This window comes from Centrocercus urophasianus, unplaced genomic scaffold (genome assembly GCF_019232065.1).
Source record: "Centrocercus urophasianus isolate 14NV4802_14NV808 unplaced genomic scaffold, USGS_Curo_1.0 seq_25, whole genome shotgun sequence".
NCBI classification, from domain to species: Eukaryota; Metazoa; Chordata; class Aves; order Galliformes; family Phasianidae; genus Centrocercus; species Centrocercus urophasianus.
Window position 1 is genome coordinate 14,684,181 of NW_024884811.1, and position 16,095 is coordinate 14,700,275.

Genomic DNA, 16,095 nt, shown 5'->3' on the forward strand with positions numbered 1-16,095 from the left:
TTAATGTCAAAGATATCTGCATCTAGGAAATGGCCATCTCCAGATGATGCCAAATTTGCTGGCAAGGTAGTATATTTATGATCTTGTGACAGGAGCTGGAGCTATCACATAGCCCAGAATGAATGTAGTAACTCTGTTACCTGGCTTTAATATGAGAGTCTGTGTCTGTCACATGAAGTAACAAACCAGTGCTCATTCTCCATCCTGTGCAGAATCACATACACTGGAATTCAGATAAGAGGTCTGTGTACAAGCATGGAGGATTTCAGTATGCAGGACTACTGTCATGTAACACTCAGTTGTTATGTCTGATTTTAGTGCTTCCAGCACCTTAGGTTAGAGACTTGGCTGGATTAAAATGACCACAGCTGTCTGGCTGGGTCACAGATGATCCTCAGCTGCTAGAACTGCCTCATGAGCTCCAAAAGCAGCACTTTGAAGATCTGCCTTTGGGTTGGCATTCTTTAGGTAACTAATATGGCTTTGCATCTGATATTTTTGCAGGTTGCTCAGTATCAATTTCCCTCAATGTGCATTGGTCTCATATCATAGTAATGGTAGTCAGAAGAGTTATTTGAGTTATTCTGGGGCTTAGATACTCAAAGTTTTAGGTACTTCCATCACAGAAGTTTCTCCGGCCAACCCATTCCACTATGTCAAGTCTCAAAATCAGCTACCTCAGTCCTTCTTCAAATTCCTCAAATTTCTCAATTTCAAAAGCAGACAAGAATACTTACATTGTTGCATATTGAAATAATAGATAAATGAACCTGCATGGCTGAATGAATGGCTCATCTTCATTAAATCCTTTAAGTTTATTTTGACATTTTTATCTTCTCTAGTGATTAATAGCATTCTGTTCAGTTCATGAGCGTGAATTGTTGGAATGTCTCAAGTGCATCAACATGTTTTTAAACCACTGTAAGAATGCCACACTAAAAAAAGCCTCTTTACCAAATAGAATTATCTCATTATCAGGAGCATTATTAATATTCCAAAATTAGTAAATGACTAGGGCTACTGTATCTCGGTAGATCCTGGCACAAGAGTTTAAGAAAAATCTCACTTTGATGTATAAGTTTAAATAAGACTTTGACTTGGAAGTAATCTGAGCAACTTTGAGCCCATCAGGTTCTTTTCAGTTACAGTTAGAACATCACGCTAATACAGAATCCCTGAAATTCTAGAAACATGCAGTCAGAGGTTTAAAGCATCACCTATTAAAAGAAGTTGAGCAATAAGTTTGTTGGCTTACTATTTAATCCCATGAAAATTGCCTCATAAGGTGTGAATCTAAAGGGTGTGGATGCACTCTGATATGTTCAGTCAGGTTATAATTTCCGTCCAATTGAGCTACACGACATCCTAAGATCTATTCCAACTCGAATTATCCTGTAATAATAAACCATATTTTGTTCTTCAGTTTAATGACATCAACAGCAATAAAAAATCCTTTCTGAATACATAATTAGTTAACAGCTCTAGACAATGGTTTGCACCTCCTTGTAATTAAGTGAAAATGCCATAGATTTCCAATAGTTTTAATTAGATTTAAGTATGCTGCAGATATGAAAATGTGCACCTATCTGTAACTTTAAATTTGCTTTGATCTCTGCAAATGCTGTGTCCCTTTCCTTTTTTGTATTAACTGAAGAGGCCGTTGATAACTCTGACGTATTCCACTGTGAATTATTGTGAATGACATTTGAAAACACTTTTCCATCTATTTTGTAATGAACTATTTCCAAAGACAAAAACAGAGCACATTTTCCTAAATTCTTTTACCTAACTCTGCAAAAAGTTACTCTCCCCTCATGTAAGAGCTAATTCACTTATTAATTAGATGACATACTTTCTTTAGCATTACTGAGAGTGCACCTTCTTTTTGACTGTAAGAAGTCAGTGCACTTTCTGCAGACAGAAAAACAGAAGTGGCATGTTCAGTTGCAGCCCCCACAGTACATACAAGCCTGTACCTGAGCTTTCAGCACAGAATTTGTAGTGCACAGCCAGTAGTACAAATGAGTACCAAAGCCAAGAGGTTTAGAACTAAGAACAATTGAAGCAGGAGGTAATCATGATGTGTTATATTGTTTGTTCGTTTGCTTGTTTGTTCAAATAACTAGTATTTTCTCTAAAACATCTGTTGTTTTTGTTTTTCCAGTCAGAATGGTGGTCGAAATGGAGCTGGAAGTAAGTTTCTTTGTGTGCTTTTAGGGGAAGTTGCTTCTGTATACTGCTTACCTTCAGATCCAGGCCCCTGCAGCTTCCAAATAATGCAGTAGTTACCCACCATCATGCCATGCATTAGCTAACAAACAACAAACAAGGAACTGTAGTGGCCAAATTCACTTTCTTACACCTGTGTTAACTTGGATGAAAATGAATTTGTCTTCACATGCTCGAATTGGAAGCATGCTAGATTACCAACAATTAAGGTATTTTTATGAAAAGGTAAATGACCTTGCAAAACAGGAAAGATATAACTAGAAAACATTATTATATAGAACAAATTAATGTGAGCTTAAGATTTTGTGCCAGATAAATCCATTTCTGAAACAGCCAGTGATATTACCAATTAAAGTGAATTTTGATGATGAATTCAAGGAGTATGTCAGTTCTGGCAATACTCTTGAGTCCTAACTCTTAAATCTGCAGTAGTTCCACACTGTCAAAAACACACATTCAAATCATTTTCCTCTTTGGTAACACATATATTTATGTAGCATTCTCTGTTGATCACAAGAGCACAGCTCATCTTCTCAGCTTAGAGTTTAGATACTAGTCATGGGAGAAGCATCCCCTGGCAATCCTGAATGAAGCTGCTGCCAGATAAGTACAGATTTCACTAAGAGGTCTGACCGCAGCTGGAAATGGGTATGGAAACTGAGCTAGCCCTGCACTGAGGAAGGTGGGGCTGAGAGGTCAGAGCTGTGGCCAAAATGGGGAGCTTGCATTGCACTTGCCTGTAAGTCCCGTGGATGAACACAAGGTGTCACCTGCTTGAAGTGCTGGTCTGACATCCTCAATCATCACAAACAGAAACACATGAAAAAGTCATCACACAAATGGGACAAAACCAACTGCTGAGAATTTCATCAAATACAGTGTAAATCCATTTGTTTTCTCTATTCATGCTCTTGTTAATGGCAACGTCATCATGTTTAAGTGCTGTGGATGATGTGCCTGACTGGGATACGTCTCAACTGCTGTTTTAATAATTAGGCTCTGCAGGTTTACAGAAAAACTCAGTTTATAAGGATATTGCACACTTTGCACAGAAATCTGACGCACTGAGGCCAGTCATTAGTACCATGCTCAGAAGCCTTAAATATAAATACATTAACTTTCTGATCTCTTAAAGAGATGTTCCCACCTCCTCCTTCCGATCAAGAAATTTATGATGGCGTTGATGACACAGATGCTGTTTCTAGGTATGTTTTCATATCATTTAAATAGTTGCGTTTAAATTTTGGTTTTTATTTTCTTAAAATTTGACACAGTAATTAGCAACAGTTGGGCTTTCCAGTAAGTGACTATACATCAGGTGATACAGGAATCTGAAAAATAAAAAGTTCTTTGGTCTTTAGGAGAAGTTTCATTTTGTAACTAATTTTAGTATATCAGCAAAAGAAGCTGCAATCTTGAAAATCACCAGGTAGACCAAATAACTCTGAAATGAAAACAGCATAAAAAAGATTTAGCTTGCTGCATAATAGCACCAAGTCAAAAATCAGGTGAATGAATATCTACAACTATAAATGTGTCTCTATGGAAGACCTAAAATACATACTTCAGCATTTTAGATAGTTAAGCATCCTCATTTTTGGGTATATACAGTGTTGACACTAATGAGAACGGTGTACATCAATGAAAAAAATACAACTGAAAATTTTGAAAGGAATGTTACATTTTACATTGTGATAATCGCATGCATACTCCAAAGCTCCGTATCACAGGATGAAGATAAGAATGATATCTGGTCCTGGGGAATCTTGAAGAAACTAAAGGTCAAAGATGTCAAAAAGAAAAGTGTACGAGAAAAAACAGCCACAGTCAATGGGGCAGAAGATAATGGAGATTTGTTGTAAGAGTCTGCTAGGAAATCACAGTGCATATTAACTAATGCTAATAAAGCATTGATCACATGCTACTAACATGTTCTCATTGCGGCCTAATGAATCATGCACCAAATTGCAAATCAGAACAATATTTTTCTGCAAAAAAACATTGATCTCTTTTCTTCTTGTCTTCACAATGTCATTAGTATGCTTACACGCGATATTTGCTGCATGAGCCTAATAACTAAAATGTAACAAAAAATACATACTTTAAAAAAAATGCTCAAATAATGCATCATCTCTTCCACTCTGGTGATACCAGATTCATCTGCTCTCTATTTAAATATATGTTGCTCACCAGTGCAATACAGCTGAAATGAACAGGTAAATCTAGTTCTGCCAATCCAGATTTTAGGAATAATGTATCATGGAGAAAAATGCAAAAATTATCTTCTTCCCAGCTTGCTTAGTGGTTAGGTCAGCAATTAATGTTTTTACTATAATCTTTTCTCATTCACTTCTAAGCTAGTTTTCAGTAGTAAAAAACATTTGGTCCTTGACAATTGATAGTGTCAGCAGGTCTTAAAAATGCCTGCACATTACTTGGAGCCCTTCTGTTGTAAGCGTTGTAAATAATGTGAAATGTGATATAAATATATAATGGCCATATTTTTTCTTATTTTTTTTTCTTTTTTTTCCCAGCAGGTCTCCTTCAACAAAGCAGTTTGGAAAAGGTAATTAATAGTGTATTGTTTTGTCCCCATATTGATTACTGATTTTTTTTCGTACATATATATTACTCTGTATTGTCCTAATCACAAAAACATATCCAAGGAAGGAAATAGGATTTCCCATTACTTACCCAGTTCTAGCAAATGAATTTCAAATGTGTCTGATCCACTGATGAGGAAGTACTGATACAGTACAAGCGTCCTAGAGAACAATTTAATGTATTTTTAAAGGATGCTTCTCTTGGAGAATTCCAATTTTTCTTTTCATTTAACATTAAGTGTGAACAGATACACTTGAAAAGTAACTCTTAATGAGAGAGTTCAAAAGCTAGATGCTTGCTGTTATTTTTATCACTTTCAGTGTTGTTGTAAGAAAACATAAATACCAGCTCAGCCGTGAAATAAAGAGCAAACTCTCACAAGTTTGCAGACTGCTGCCTGAACTGAATTCTAAACCTTTTATCTCCCACCATGACTTTTTTAAGCCATGGGTTTGATAAGTTGAATAATTGCCTCCTTTCCACAAATGCTCTGGATGTGATTCAAAGTACATTTTTGTGGTAAAAATCTTTTCTACTAATTTGACACTATAAGGTGACCAAAAAATTAGTGCATGTGTGAATCGTGCCCACTTCTAGGCAATGCTACACTGACCAAAGTACAATAGAAGCACTTGAGTGTATATTAAAATAAAATCCTAAAAATAGACTTTGATGCAACACAGTGGGAAAGAGACTAATTAAAAGGAAGATTAAAGGCTATTGCATTAGCCAACATGTGCCAAAACTTGTTCCAGCTTAAGAAGATTAAAATATCAGTGAATACCTATTATTATTAATAAAGAGTCTTATTCTGAAAAGGGTTGCTTACGTATGTTTTACTCAGCAGATTGTGCAAAACAGAGGGCCCACAGACAAGGAGCAACTACAAGACTTGCTGCAGCTTCTTGTCAACTTACCTATACTGTTATGAACTGTAATACAACTACTCACGGATCGTGTAATAGTTTTGAATCTGTCTATTACTGTTTCAGATTGTGGAGACAGTGATGTTTATGATGATGTAGATTCCTCAGACTTCCCTCCTCCACCGCCTGAATTCAAGCAAGTGAAAATTACTATTCTGATTAAAAATCTTTAGGACGCTCTGAAATATTTTCAAAGTATTCAGTATAGGTGGACTATATGCTGTATGTGGTGGTATCAGGTCCAGTGGTTGTTATAACCCTGCTGTTGGCAACAACCTACATTACATGTTGAAACAATAATTGCATTAGAGTACAAAATAAATAGTAATTTATTACATATATTATTATTGTAAATAGTAATGCTTTGAACTTCAACAAATGCAGCTTCTGACGAACAAGAAGTAGAAGTAAATGTCTGACCTAAAGATCCTTAATTGTAGATTATCTGCGTGCAGACCTCTTCCTATTAAAATCTGGAGACTTTTAAGATAACTACCGTACTTGATCTCGGCTGCTACAGTATTTTTTGAGAAAAGGAGATAGTGCTCAATGTTATCAGTATGAAACACATCTGGAAGTGTGAAGTTCAACTTGGAAAACTTTTATCCCTGTACTGGGAATTCACAGCCATCTCTGGAGACTCTGGAGCACAGATGTGTTATAAGCATTTGTAGAGCTGACTGCAACTTGTCACATTCTGCTATCACTGATTTCTCTAAGGTGGAATTACACACAGATTGCATTACGGTAATATAATCTGGAGTATAAAAACAGGACATGGTCCACCTTAGATCTCAATTACTTTAAACATATACATTCACTATCAGTGAAACAGATTCAGAGCGATTCAGAGCTCTGACTTTAAATTCCCAGGTATAGCACCAGGAAAGGTAATTAGGAAATGAGACTTTTCAGTGCTTAGTGGTGCAAATCAACATATCAGGACTGCGGGGAAAAAAAAAAAAAAGAACTTGAAATGTAATGCAGATTCCATTGAGCAGCAAATTCTCATGATGGATGCAATGGATTAATTTATTTATGAAGGACTAAGATGCCCTAGCGACCTCTGCAATGGGCCATGTGATAGTTATTCTACTGCCCTAATATACCTAGACTTCACAAAAATTGTCCCTTGCTTAAACATTCTAGAGTGATGAGTATTGCTTACGTAAACTATTTTGGTAATGAAAAGTTCTCACAGATGCGGTAGCTAGGAGCTTTGAAATATTCTCCATGTTCACTGCTGTAATAGATATATTAACATCAGAACTCATACACACAAAAAAAAAAAAAAAAAAAAAGCTGGCAAGATAATCTCAACTCTTTATTTCTTCAGTAATAAAATCTGCATTGTACTGTCCACATTATTTTTCTAGATAAGAGAAACATACTAAGGACATGCAGAAGGAAGTGCATTTTAATTGGAATTGCCACAAAGGTTGTCAGTACCTCAGAAGTGTTACTAATTTTATTTCATTTATAACCTCTTGTTTTAGTTTACCAAAATCTATGAGCCTTGGAAAAGGCAAATCAGATGAAAAGTATCCACAAAAGCTTAAAATGATGGAAAGAGAAGAGAAAGAGTTCAGAAAAAAGTTCAAGGTAATTTTCCTTCACCTAAAATATAATTAATATAGTATTCTCTAATATATATCCTCTACTTTGTAAACAATCAGTTAGTTTGCTCTTAACAAGTAAAGTACTACTATTTGTAAAAACAGTATTTAAACATTTTCAAGTGCATAGGCATTTATTTGCCTGACTTTCAAAAAATCTAGTAATAAATGAGAATTAGTTGCTATAAAAATGCATGATCATAAATTCTACATTAATGCTCTTTATCTGGCATCTTTTTATTTCATTTTTACAGTTTGAAGGTGAAATTAAAGTTCTTTACTCAACGACCACTGTCCAGGATTTGCCCCAGAAAAAGTGGGGATCTAAAGACTTGCAGATTAAACCAGGAGAGCTTCTTGAAGTTATACAGAGTACAGATGACACCAAGGTGCTGTGCAGGAATGAAGAAGGAAAATGTAAGTTTTGATTACCAGCTGTAGTACAGAATGCATGTGCTATAAATTAAACGGTCTGAGAATATGTAACTTCAGACAGGACATGAAAAAAATACATATTTCCTGTCATACTAGAACAGAGCATGCTTGTTTTTGTCTGGTGGTTGACAAGAAGTATACTGTGGTTATCTCATTATTTTTACTACTTACAGTCGGTCCTCGAGAGTGTTAAGTGTATCTGACCCTAGAAAACAGAACTTCAATAGTCAAGAGATAAAATTGTGAGAGAGAACACTTTGCATCAGCTAAGACAAGCAGACGTTTTTACTACTTCCATCTCCCTCCATTTTCTAAAAAGATTACTGCACTGATACCCCCTAAACCAGGTAAAATAGTAAAATCCTTGGAACTGTTGTCCATTGATTTCAGCCAAGGGAAGATTAATGATGGTATTCTTGCTCTGGATTCTCGGAGCTGGAATTTAATCTCTTCAGCAGGCAGGGAGGAAAAACTGCTGAGGAGTCTTCCCCTGCCGGGCCCCAACTGATCCAAGGCATATGTCCTTGTTGGCATCCCTGCCTGTTTTGGGAACTGCACAAGGCCTTTCAGTGTTTCTCTGAAACCCTTGGAGAGAGTATGCATTGGCAGAAGCTTTTGCATTTTTTTGGAGAAATCTGGACCATCTACTCTTGGTTTCAATTTCTTCATGCACTTATGTTACAATGCTTTTCAATTCTCCTCATAATAATTTCACAGAATACACTATGTTCAAAGTGGCAGTATCCTTCCTCTTACCTTTACCTTTTGCCATTAACCTATGTAGATGACAGTCCAATGCCTTATGTTTCTGAAGAAGATTCGGTCACTTTCTATTTCTTTCCCCTCAGTACTCCTCTGTTACAACCTGGAGTATAGCCTTCTTCCTGGCAGGCCAATAGGAAGAATTTCTTGCATAACAACACATATGTTTTTCAAAATATGGATTGCTTTAGTGCAGCTACTTCCCAAACTGGGGCTGTCAATGCCACATTTTTTGAAGCAAGATAATAGCAAAGTGGAAATTAGTTCATGCTGTCTGTTTTCCTCGTGTAAACTTCAAAGCTTTTCAGAAAGTGATAGTAGATACTGCTTTGCTATGCATAAAGGAGCAAAACAAACAAAAATATCCTCTGTGAAAGCTTCTGTAAAGATTTCTGTCAATTTTCACGTTAATTAGTAAAATGTGAGTCCCACTTTATGGAGTTGTGGTTATTTGCTCTAGTTGGAGTATCCTCATATATTAAGAGTAGAGTTTTACCTTTTGAAGCCCACACTGACTGAAAATTAACATTTGGTTTTGTTACTTCTTCTGCTTGATCTTTAACATACAGAGCCCCTCCACAGCTCCGTGCCTGTACAGTTGAAAAATACACAGGGGACTGAAGCTACACAGCACTAGGTTCTTTGAAATGCATGAGATTACATGCAGTTTAACATTTTTAATGGGCAAAAGTTTTAGCAGAACTTATGTAAATATCACATCTTCATTACAGTGAAGATATAAATACAGGAAGGTTAAGCAACTATTTCTTCTTACACAGTTGTAGTCTAATTTCATATAACTGTTTTTTGGTGTTCTTAGCAAGAAAAATTTGTATCATTTGCTCAAAGGATATCTGAAATGATTGTAAGTTTCAGAGCCATTCAAAATAAGGAAACTCAGAACTTTCTTGATAGTAGAGAGCATGCACTGTGGATCACTGATTAATTTTAAAGTGTTTTTGAACTTATAGAGGCTTTAGTTAACACAGAGGCTTATGTAGAGGTCTATTAAGGTTATTTTTCACTCTATATGTATCCCCACAACTGCTAAGTAGTAAATGGAAGCTAAAGCAGATTAGTGTCAAATGAAATATTACTATGTGAAAATAATGCTTTTCAGGAAAACTTCAGCTTTAGCACAAGACAGAAGTTTATCCTGAACAATTCAGTGTTTGTACAGTATTAAGGCTATCACAGAAGAAACTGCTTACTTGTACTATTTTGTATAAGATTGGCAATTAAATAGCATATTCTGAGGGAAAAACATTACATATTTGAAATTTATAGCAATATATAACTATTTTCATGTTGAAACACATAAAGTTGAGTTACATAAGTGTTTCTCTATGGAGAAAAGTTGTGTATAAGAATTAATTATTACTTGCAGTTCTATTTGGGATAGTAGTCTTGCCAGAAAAGTAGCCGATCTTGTAACAGGGATTTGGTAGAGGGAAATTTCGCTTAGAAAAAAAGTAGGTAATGATTCTTTATCTGGACATTCCTGTATGTTCTTGGAATAAAAAAGAAAGATACTTTTTTGTATCAAAGAATTTCATGTGAAGGAGGAAATCATCTCTTTAAGTAAGACAGTAAGATCTGAAGATTCATATAGACTGACTTGCAGGATCACTACCAGATGTAGCAGCAGAAAACTGATACTTTCGTACCATGCGATGATGCAGCAGCAAGAATGTAAAGGAACTTACAACTAAAGCTAATACAGTTATTTTAAAACCAGTTAATATGGTACTGTATGGATTACTAAAAAAGCACAATTTTAGTGTGACTACTTAAGCATCCTAAGGAATAAAATGGGCGAACTTTTACCATGATTTCAAATGAAACAAAACATTTTTTTCCTTTGAAACTATTCTAATTTTTTACAAGCATACTAATACTTACCTATAAATACATAATTAAAGTTACAGCTTTCTCTTTGCTTTTACATGTTATAGCAATTGACAAGTATTTCAGTTGATGTCTTTTACCAAAGATGGTGAATAACATTTTTCCAAGAGGTTAAATTCATGAAAGAAGAATTTGTGCATTTTTGTCAGATTTCAGTGTAACGCAATAATAAATTAAATCACTACAGAATAGCTTTTGTAAGGTATTTTCAGATTTTTACACAAAAACTTTTTATCAATTTGATGCAGTTAAAACATTTTTAACAGCAACAGTTAATAATTATTATCTGGTGCATATATCTTAAAAGACATTTTTGTCCCTATAGGAGATCCACGTTACAGAAAACAAGTAGATAAGAGTAATTAAGCAATTAAAACTCAGATGAGTACTGTACACTGTTAAACACCGTAAGTCTTCCTGTCTGAAATAATTAGGAGAAAATGGCATTTCACAAGTGGTAGAAAGAGATCAAATATCATGACTAAATTTAAGTTAAATACGTGTGTATTTCAATTTTATAGATGGCTACGTTCTGAGAAGCAATTTAGTTGAGAAGTAAGTACAGAATCATCTTTTTGAAACACTTATTTTAATGCTGTTCTTTGTTCGGAACTGTTTGTTAAATAAATATGAAATCTGATTATTTCAATATGCCATCCCAGTGCTATAAATCGAGATACTTCTATGGAGTTTTGACTTCTCGAGAACTAATCACATACATCTAAGCTGGAAATTATCCAAGACCTCATTCTTCGTTGCTTACCCACAGATTCTGGCTTGAACCACGAAAACCAGCATAAATAAAGTATTATCAGGACTATAATCTATTATTAAAACCAACATTTATGTGATTAAATATACTGATGCCAATTCCAAATGTTTAATTAAAGAGGACCAATTATTCATAAGGCTTATTTTTATTTCAGTCTTATTGGGATTGAGCAGATTTGGCTCCATGTTCCTGAGAATAATTTTGTGGTTCTAATCCAAAATCTTTGTCAGACAGAGCCTCTCCATTTCCTTCAATGTGCTTTGTGTTAGATCTCTAAATATTAAATCAGATGTCATTTTTAGAAGTCAGGCCTGCAAACACTTATACATGGGCTTAGCTTACATATATAAATAGCCTTATTGGCTTCCAGGCAACTGTTCAAGTGTCTGAGTGACATATTTTGAAAATTCCTTCTCAGAGAACAATTATCATATATAGAACTTATGCAAATTCCTTATCCAAAAATCTGATCTTCCAAGATCATTACAACATATCCAAATGTGAACAGAAACAAATAAGCATTTCAGGTCTATACTGTTTTTTTTTTAATTATCTTTCCCAATTTTGATTTAAAAAAACACCTCATTTAGTCTTTCATTCTTAATGGAAATGTTAGTATGCACTTGCTGGAATAGCTATTTTAAAACCTAGTTTAAAAAATCTTTTAATGATGCATGCATTTTACTTTAGAAAGAAATACAGCTTTGCCCTCTGCTGAAGCTCTTCTGTCTTTACCTTCTTGCTCAGTGCTGTTTTTTTACAATAAAGGCAGCACTTTCCTAAGCAGCAAATGAACTGTGTGTACGTATGTACAGTGCATCTGAACCACAGTGCTACAGCTTTTCATACCTGTACTCAGAGAGTAATATCTATATTTCCATCTGAAATACATTATTCTTCTCTTTTTCTAACTTTCAGTGATGGAGAAATTTATGATGACATTGGCGAAGGTATGTTGAACATTTCAATCATTACAATAATATATTAAATTACAATTAATTTTATCCTTCAGTCAAAGTGCTAAATGCCAATCTTCGTGCATTCTATTTCCATTTCAGATTGCATCTATGATAATGACTAACGCAGAATTCTGTGAGAGTAAGAGCTTCACTGAAGACCAAAATCTATGCTGGACTTCTACTTGCCAAGCAAGAGAAGTCATTAAAGATGATTACAACTTAATTGCTTAAGCTCTTCAAATGTACAATATTTGGTTTGCATTTTTTTTCAGGCTTTTATTCTCAGTTACTTTGTGAGATATTTGTACTGCCATTTATGAGAGCAATTCAAATATGGGGCATATGAACTGAAACTAAAGTTGACATCTTCCACTTCCATTCTGTGGTGTTAACAATCCATGTAAAAACAATTCTTCAATTAGCCCGAAGAGGCCAGTTCAGGTCTACGAAGGATACAAAGGACAACAAACCCTGTGAACAAGTTTTACTCTAGCTCCACTGTAATGAACTCCAGCGACTGCCACTCTGGGTATGACAGCATCCTGTAAAGATGCTTCCTTTGGGGATAACATCCTGTTGTGAAAACAGGAAATCAAAAGTGGGCATCAGACTAAGTACTGCTCACCTGTTTTTCCAACTGTAAATGTGTTAGCTACACTGACATGTACAGCCATGTACCTTCGTTGCTAAAATTTCTTTTTCTGTGTTGTGCTAGTGATATATTACCAATTTCTAAAATTATCTTTATTTTGTAAGTACTTTTTGGCTGCCATAACATTAATAGTAAAACATTAATTATGTTATGTTACATACCACACTGAGATATAAACCATAAAACAGTCTCCTTTATAGTAGCGTTTCTTTGAATATCTTCAGAATGCTTAGGTCAAGATTTAATTTCTTTGTAGTTTAAATCTATATTGCTGTCACTATAATATTTTAGGCATTAAAATGGACCCACACACTTATAAATTGGTTGGAAATAATTTCTACATTTAAAAACTATGTTTATTGATGCTACCTTTATCTTTTAGGTATTATTTTTTTACATAGGTATATAAATCAGATATTTCCACGCTGATCCATTGTAGAAATGGTATTTATTCCTAAAGTGGCCATGGTAACTAGTAGAGCTTTCATATGAATGAGCAGATAGCAAAACAATTCAAAATGGATGCGTGTACCATAATAATAATAATCACTGTGGACTTGCTTATGTATCAGAACTCACTGGAAATCGAAAGAAGTTTACAGTGAACTCCAGTAAAGAGGGTGAGCAAGTACAGAAAATGGAATCTATTTGTACTGTGTGATGCTTTTGCTGTTGTTTTGCAAGATAATAAAAAATTTGTCAGAACTGTTGTGGCTAGATCAGAAAGTCCTTCTTGATAATCAAGTCTCCACTAATTCTCAAGAGCAGAAATGATAATTACATTCTTCAACACAGTCAATGCAGCAAGCTGGTAAGTTTAGCTTCTAAACATAAAGAAATTTTGGCTCTGTTGAAGTCAGAATTTTGGACTCACTTTCAGTGGAGCTGAGATTTCATCATACACAAGTGCCTTTTACTGATAATTCTAAGTATATTATATCTCCAAATAAGCAGAATGCTATGGTAGCAAACATGACATTAATTGTAGGAATAATATCCACATTTAAAATCACTGGTAGTAAGCAGAAAAGCTAGCAGCAATCTCGTATTTCCAGATCTAAATTTATTGTTAAAACCAGAATCCAGCCATGCAAGCACCAATTCTATGTGTGAACATCAGCACCTGCATTCAAATTTAAAATATGATCTTTTAAATTAAATAAAATGAATGTGTCTTAGCTGTTGGTGCTTGATTTATTTTTTATGGGGATTTCTAAAAGGCACGTGCGCTGGGTAGGTAATGTGACAGCAAACTGGGGCAAATTCCAGTTTCAAACTTTAGACATTCAGAAATAACTCGACCACTAGTCAGTTAAAAATAGGATGAAAACTTTCATGCTTTACTTAATTAATTGAAATAAAGAGTTTGTGTTAAATTTCAAAGTATATATGCTCAATCTTATTTTGATTTCAACTCATCGTAGATCTCAATGCATTGCAGTAGGATCAACAAAGGAACTTTCCTTCTGTGCATACTTTATCTTGCATTAAAGAACCTCAGTAATACACAAACCTCTTTTGTTCCCCTGCACAGATGTGAATTTTACTAAGATTTGTTGGTTATGCATTTGAATAACTTTACTATTTTCATAACTTTGATGTGATGTAGGTACTGTTTCCTTGTTGACTCTGTACTGATCTCATGGGGCACTGGATCATCGTACGAAGTAAGATACTTTAAACTAAAAATTTATGCATTCTTTGATATATAGTGTGATTGGCATGGGGTGCTGAAGTGTAGTTATAAGGTATCATACACCGAAATCACAATAAATATTTTCATTTTGTTACTTTACCAGTGCCTTTAGCTGGATTCAGTGTATTTCTTTCTTGTTTTGTTTTGTTTTGTTTTTTTTTCTTCTTAATAAACGCATGCTTTCTCCCAAGACATGTGGGCACACCACCTTCTGCCAAGCCAGAACATCAGTAGCTGAAAAGTAACTTCTGGTAATTACCACCGAATAGCAGACAGAGTAAAAATCTTTACTACTGCTGCAATGGAAGCACAGCTACAATGTGGCATTTGTTTGTCAGCAACTACTATTCAGAATGTGATATGTAAGCAGAAAGACTTCCAGACAGGAAAATCTACTACTTAGTTAGTTTAATAAAGGCTATATTTTAAGGCTTTCTCACCCAGTAATTTGTTATATTTTCTAAAATTCATAAAGAAACAAAAGGAAAGCTATTCTCTCTCTAGACATTTTTCCCTCTCCAAACTCTGTTTATAATCCTGGAGTTTTTGGCTATGCCTGCTAAAACATTCAGCACAGAAAACACCAAAATATTGACAAAAACATAGGCTTCAGCATGAATAACCCAGCTGAGTTAAATAGCACTGCTTTCCATCCAGTTGGACCTCCATGGTGTTCTGGTAAACAAGCTAAGCAAAACAAAAAGCAGGAGAGTTTTTTCCTCTGATTCAGCAGCTTTAGAGCATTTTCCCTGCTTTTACTGCAGGCTTTTCCCTGGGCTGCAGGAATGCCACTGATCTCCTGTGCATTCCTGCCTAAGAGGTTTATATTTTCGATCCTCATAATTGCAGATCCCCTGTCTACTCCTCCCTCGGTGGTAACAAAGCCCTCCTCTATGTGTGATCCTCTTACATAATCCATCTTAGCAGCAAAGATTGGTGCTTTGGCGAGGGAAAGGAAATGCAGTGTAGGAGGCTAAATGCAGCAGGTTAAGGATGAAACACCACATTGCTCTACAGCTGAAATAGGTGCGTGTGTGCATGTGTATGCATCACTGTGTATGTATTTTGCAGCAAATAAGTCGACTTCTGAGAAGAATGATGAATCCATAAAAGGAGACATCTGACCACCAACCACAGATATTTCTACAAGGAAAAAGCTTCCACACACAGCCTCACTGCAGAGTGAAGCACCCGAACTCAAGGAAACATGAGTTTGCATTTGCACGTCCTCAGTCCTGCCCACTTGTGTGCAGTCAATAGTTGCTGAATGGCTTGGGAGATTTTTCCACAGGATCCCTGCCTCATTTAGTGCAGTTCTGGATGAGACCTAACAGAAAAGGCAGTTATTCAGCTCTGCAAATCTTCCCTAGCTTCTGTTGCACCAGAAGTATTGTGTCCCATGCCATCCATCACAAGGAGATCTCAGATTTCCATGAATAGGAATGGAGTTATCTTGTGAAACAGAAAAATATTTTGTTCTCATTTCAGTGTATGAAAGGAAGGCACAAAGGACAATTTGTGGCACATATCCATTAG

At 35.3% G+C, this 16,095-nt stretch overlaps 1 protein-coding gene across 4 annotated transcripts in view; it reads left to right on the plus strand.

Moving 5' to 3' along the window:
- FYB1 (FYN binding protein 1) overlaps positions 1-14,658 on the plus strand; it is a 47,442-nt gene extending 32,784 nt beyond the window's left edge. The window contains exons 10-19 of one of the 4 annotated variants that reach the window (XM_042825743.1): positions 2,165-2,193; positions 3,365-3,434; positions 3,947-4,087; positions 4,764-4,795; positions 5,826-5,895; positions 7,256-7,361; positions 7,630-7,792; positions 11,002-11,035; positions 12,171-12,202; positions 12,311-14,658. In XM_042825743.1, the coding sequence (XP_042681677.1) occupies positions 2,165-2,193; positions 3,365-3,434; positions 3,947-4,087; positions 4,764-4,795; positions 5,826-5,895; positions 7,256-7,361; positions 7,630-7,792; positions 11,002-11,035; positions 12,171-12,202; positions 12,311-12,333 (700 nt within the window). In that variant the 3' untranslated portion in view covers positions 12,334-14,658. The remainder of the gene's footprint in view (positions 1-2,164; positions 2,194-3,364; positions 3,435-3,946; positions 4,088-4,763; positions 4,796-5,825; positions 5,896-7,255; positions 7,362-7,629; positions 7,793-11,001; positions 11,036-12,170; positions 12,203-12,310) is intronic. The other 3 variants (XM_042825744.1, XM_042825745.1, XM_042825746.1) reach the window with 3 other exon arrangements.
- The last annotated feature ends 1,437 nt before the right edge of the window (positions 14,659-16,095 follow it).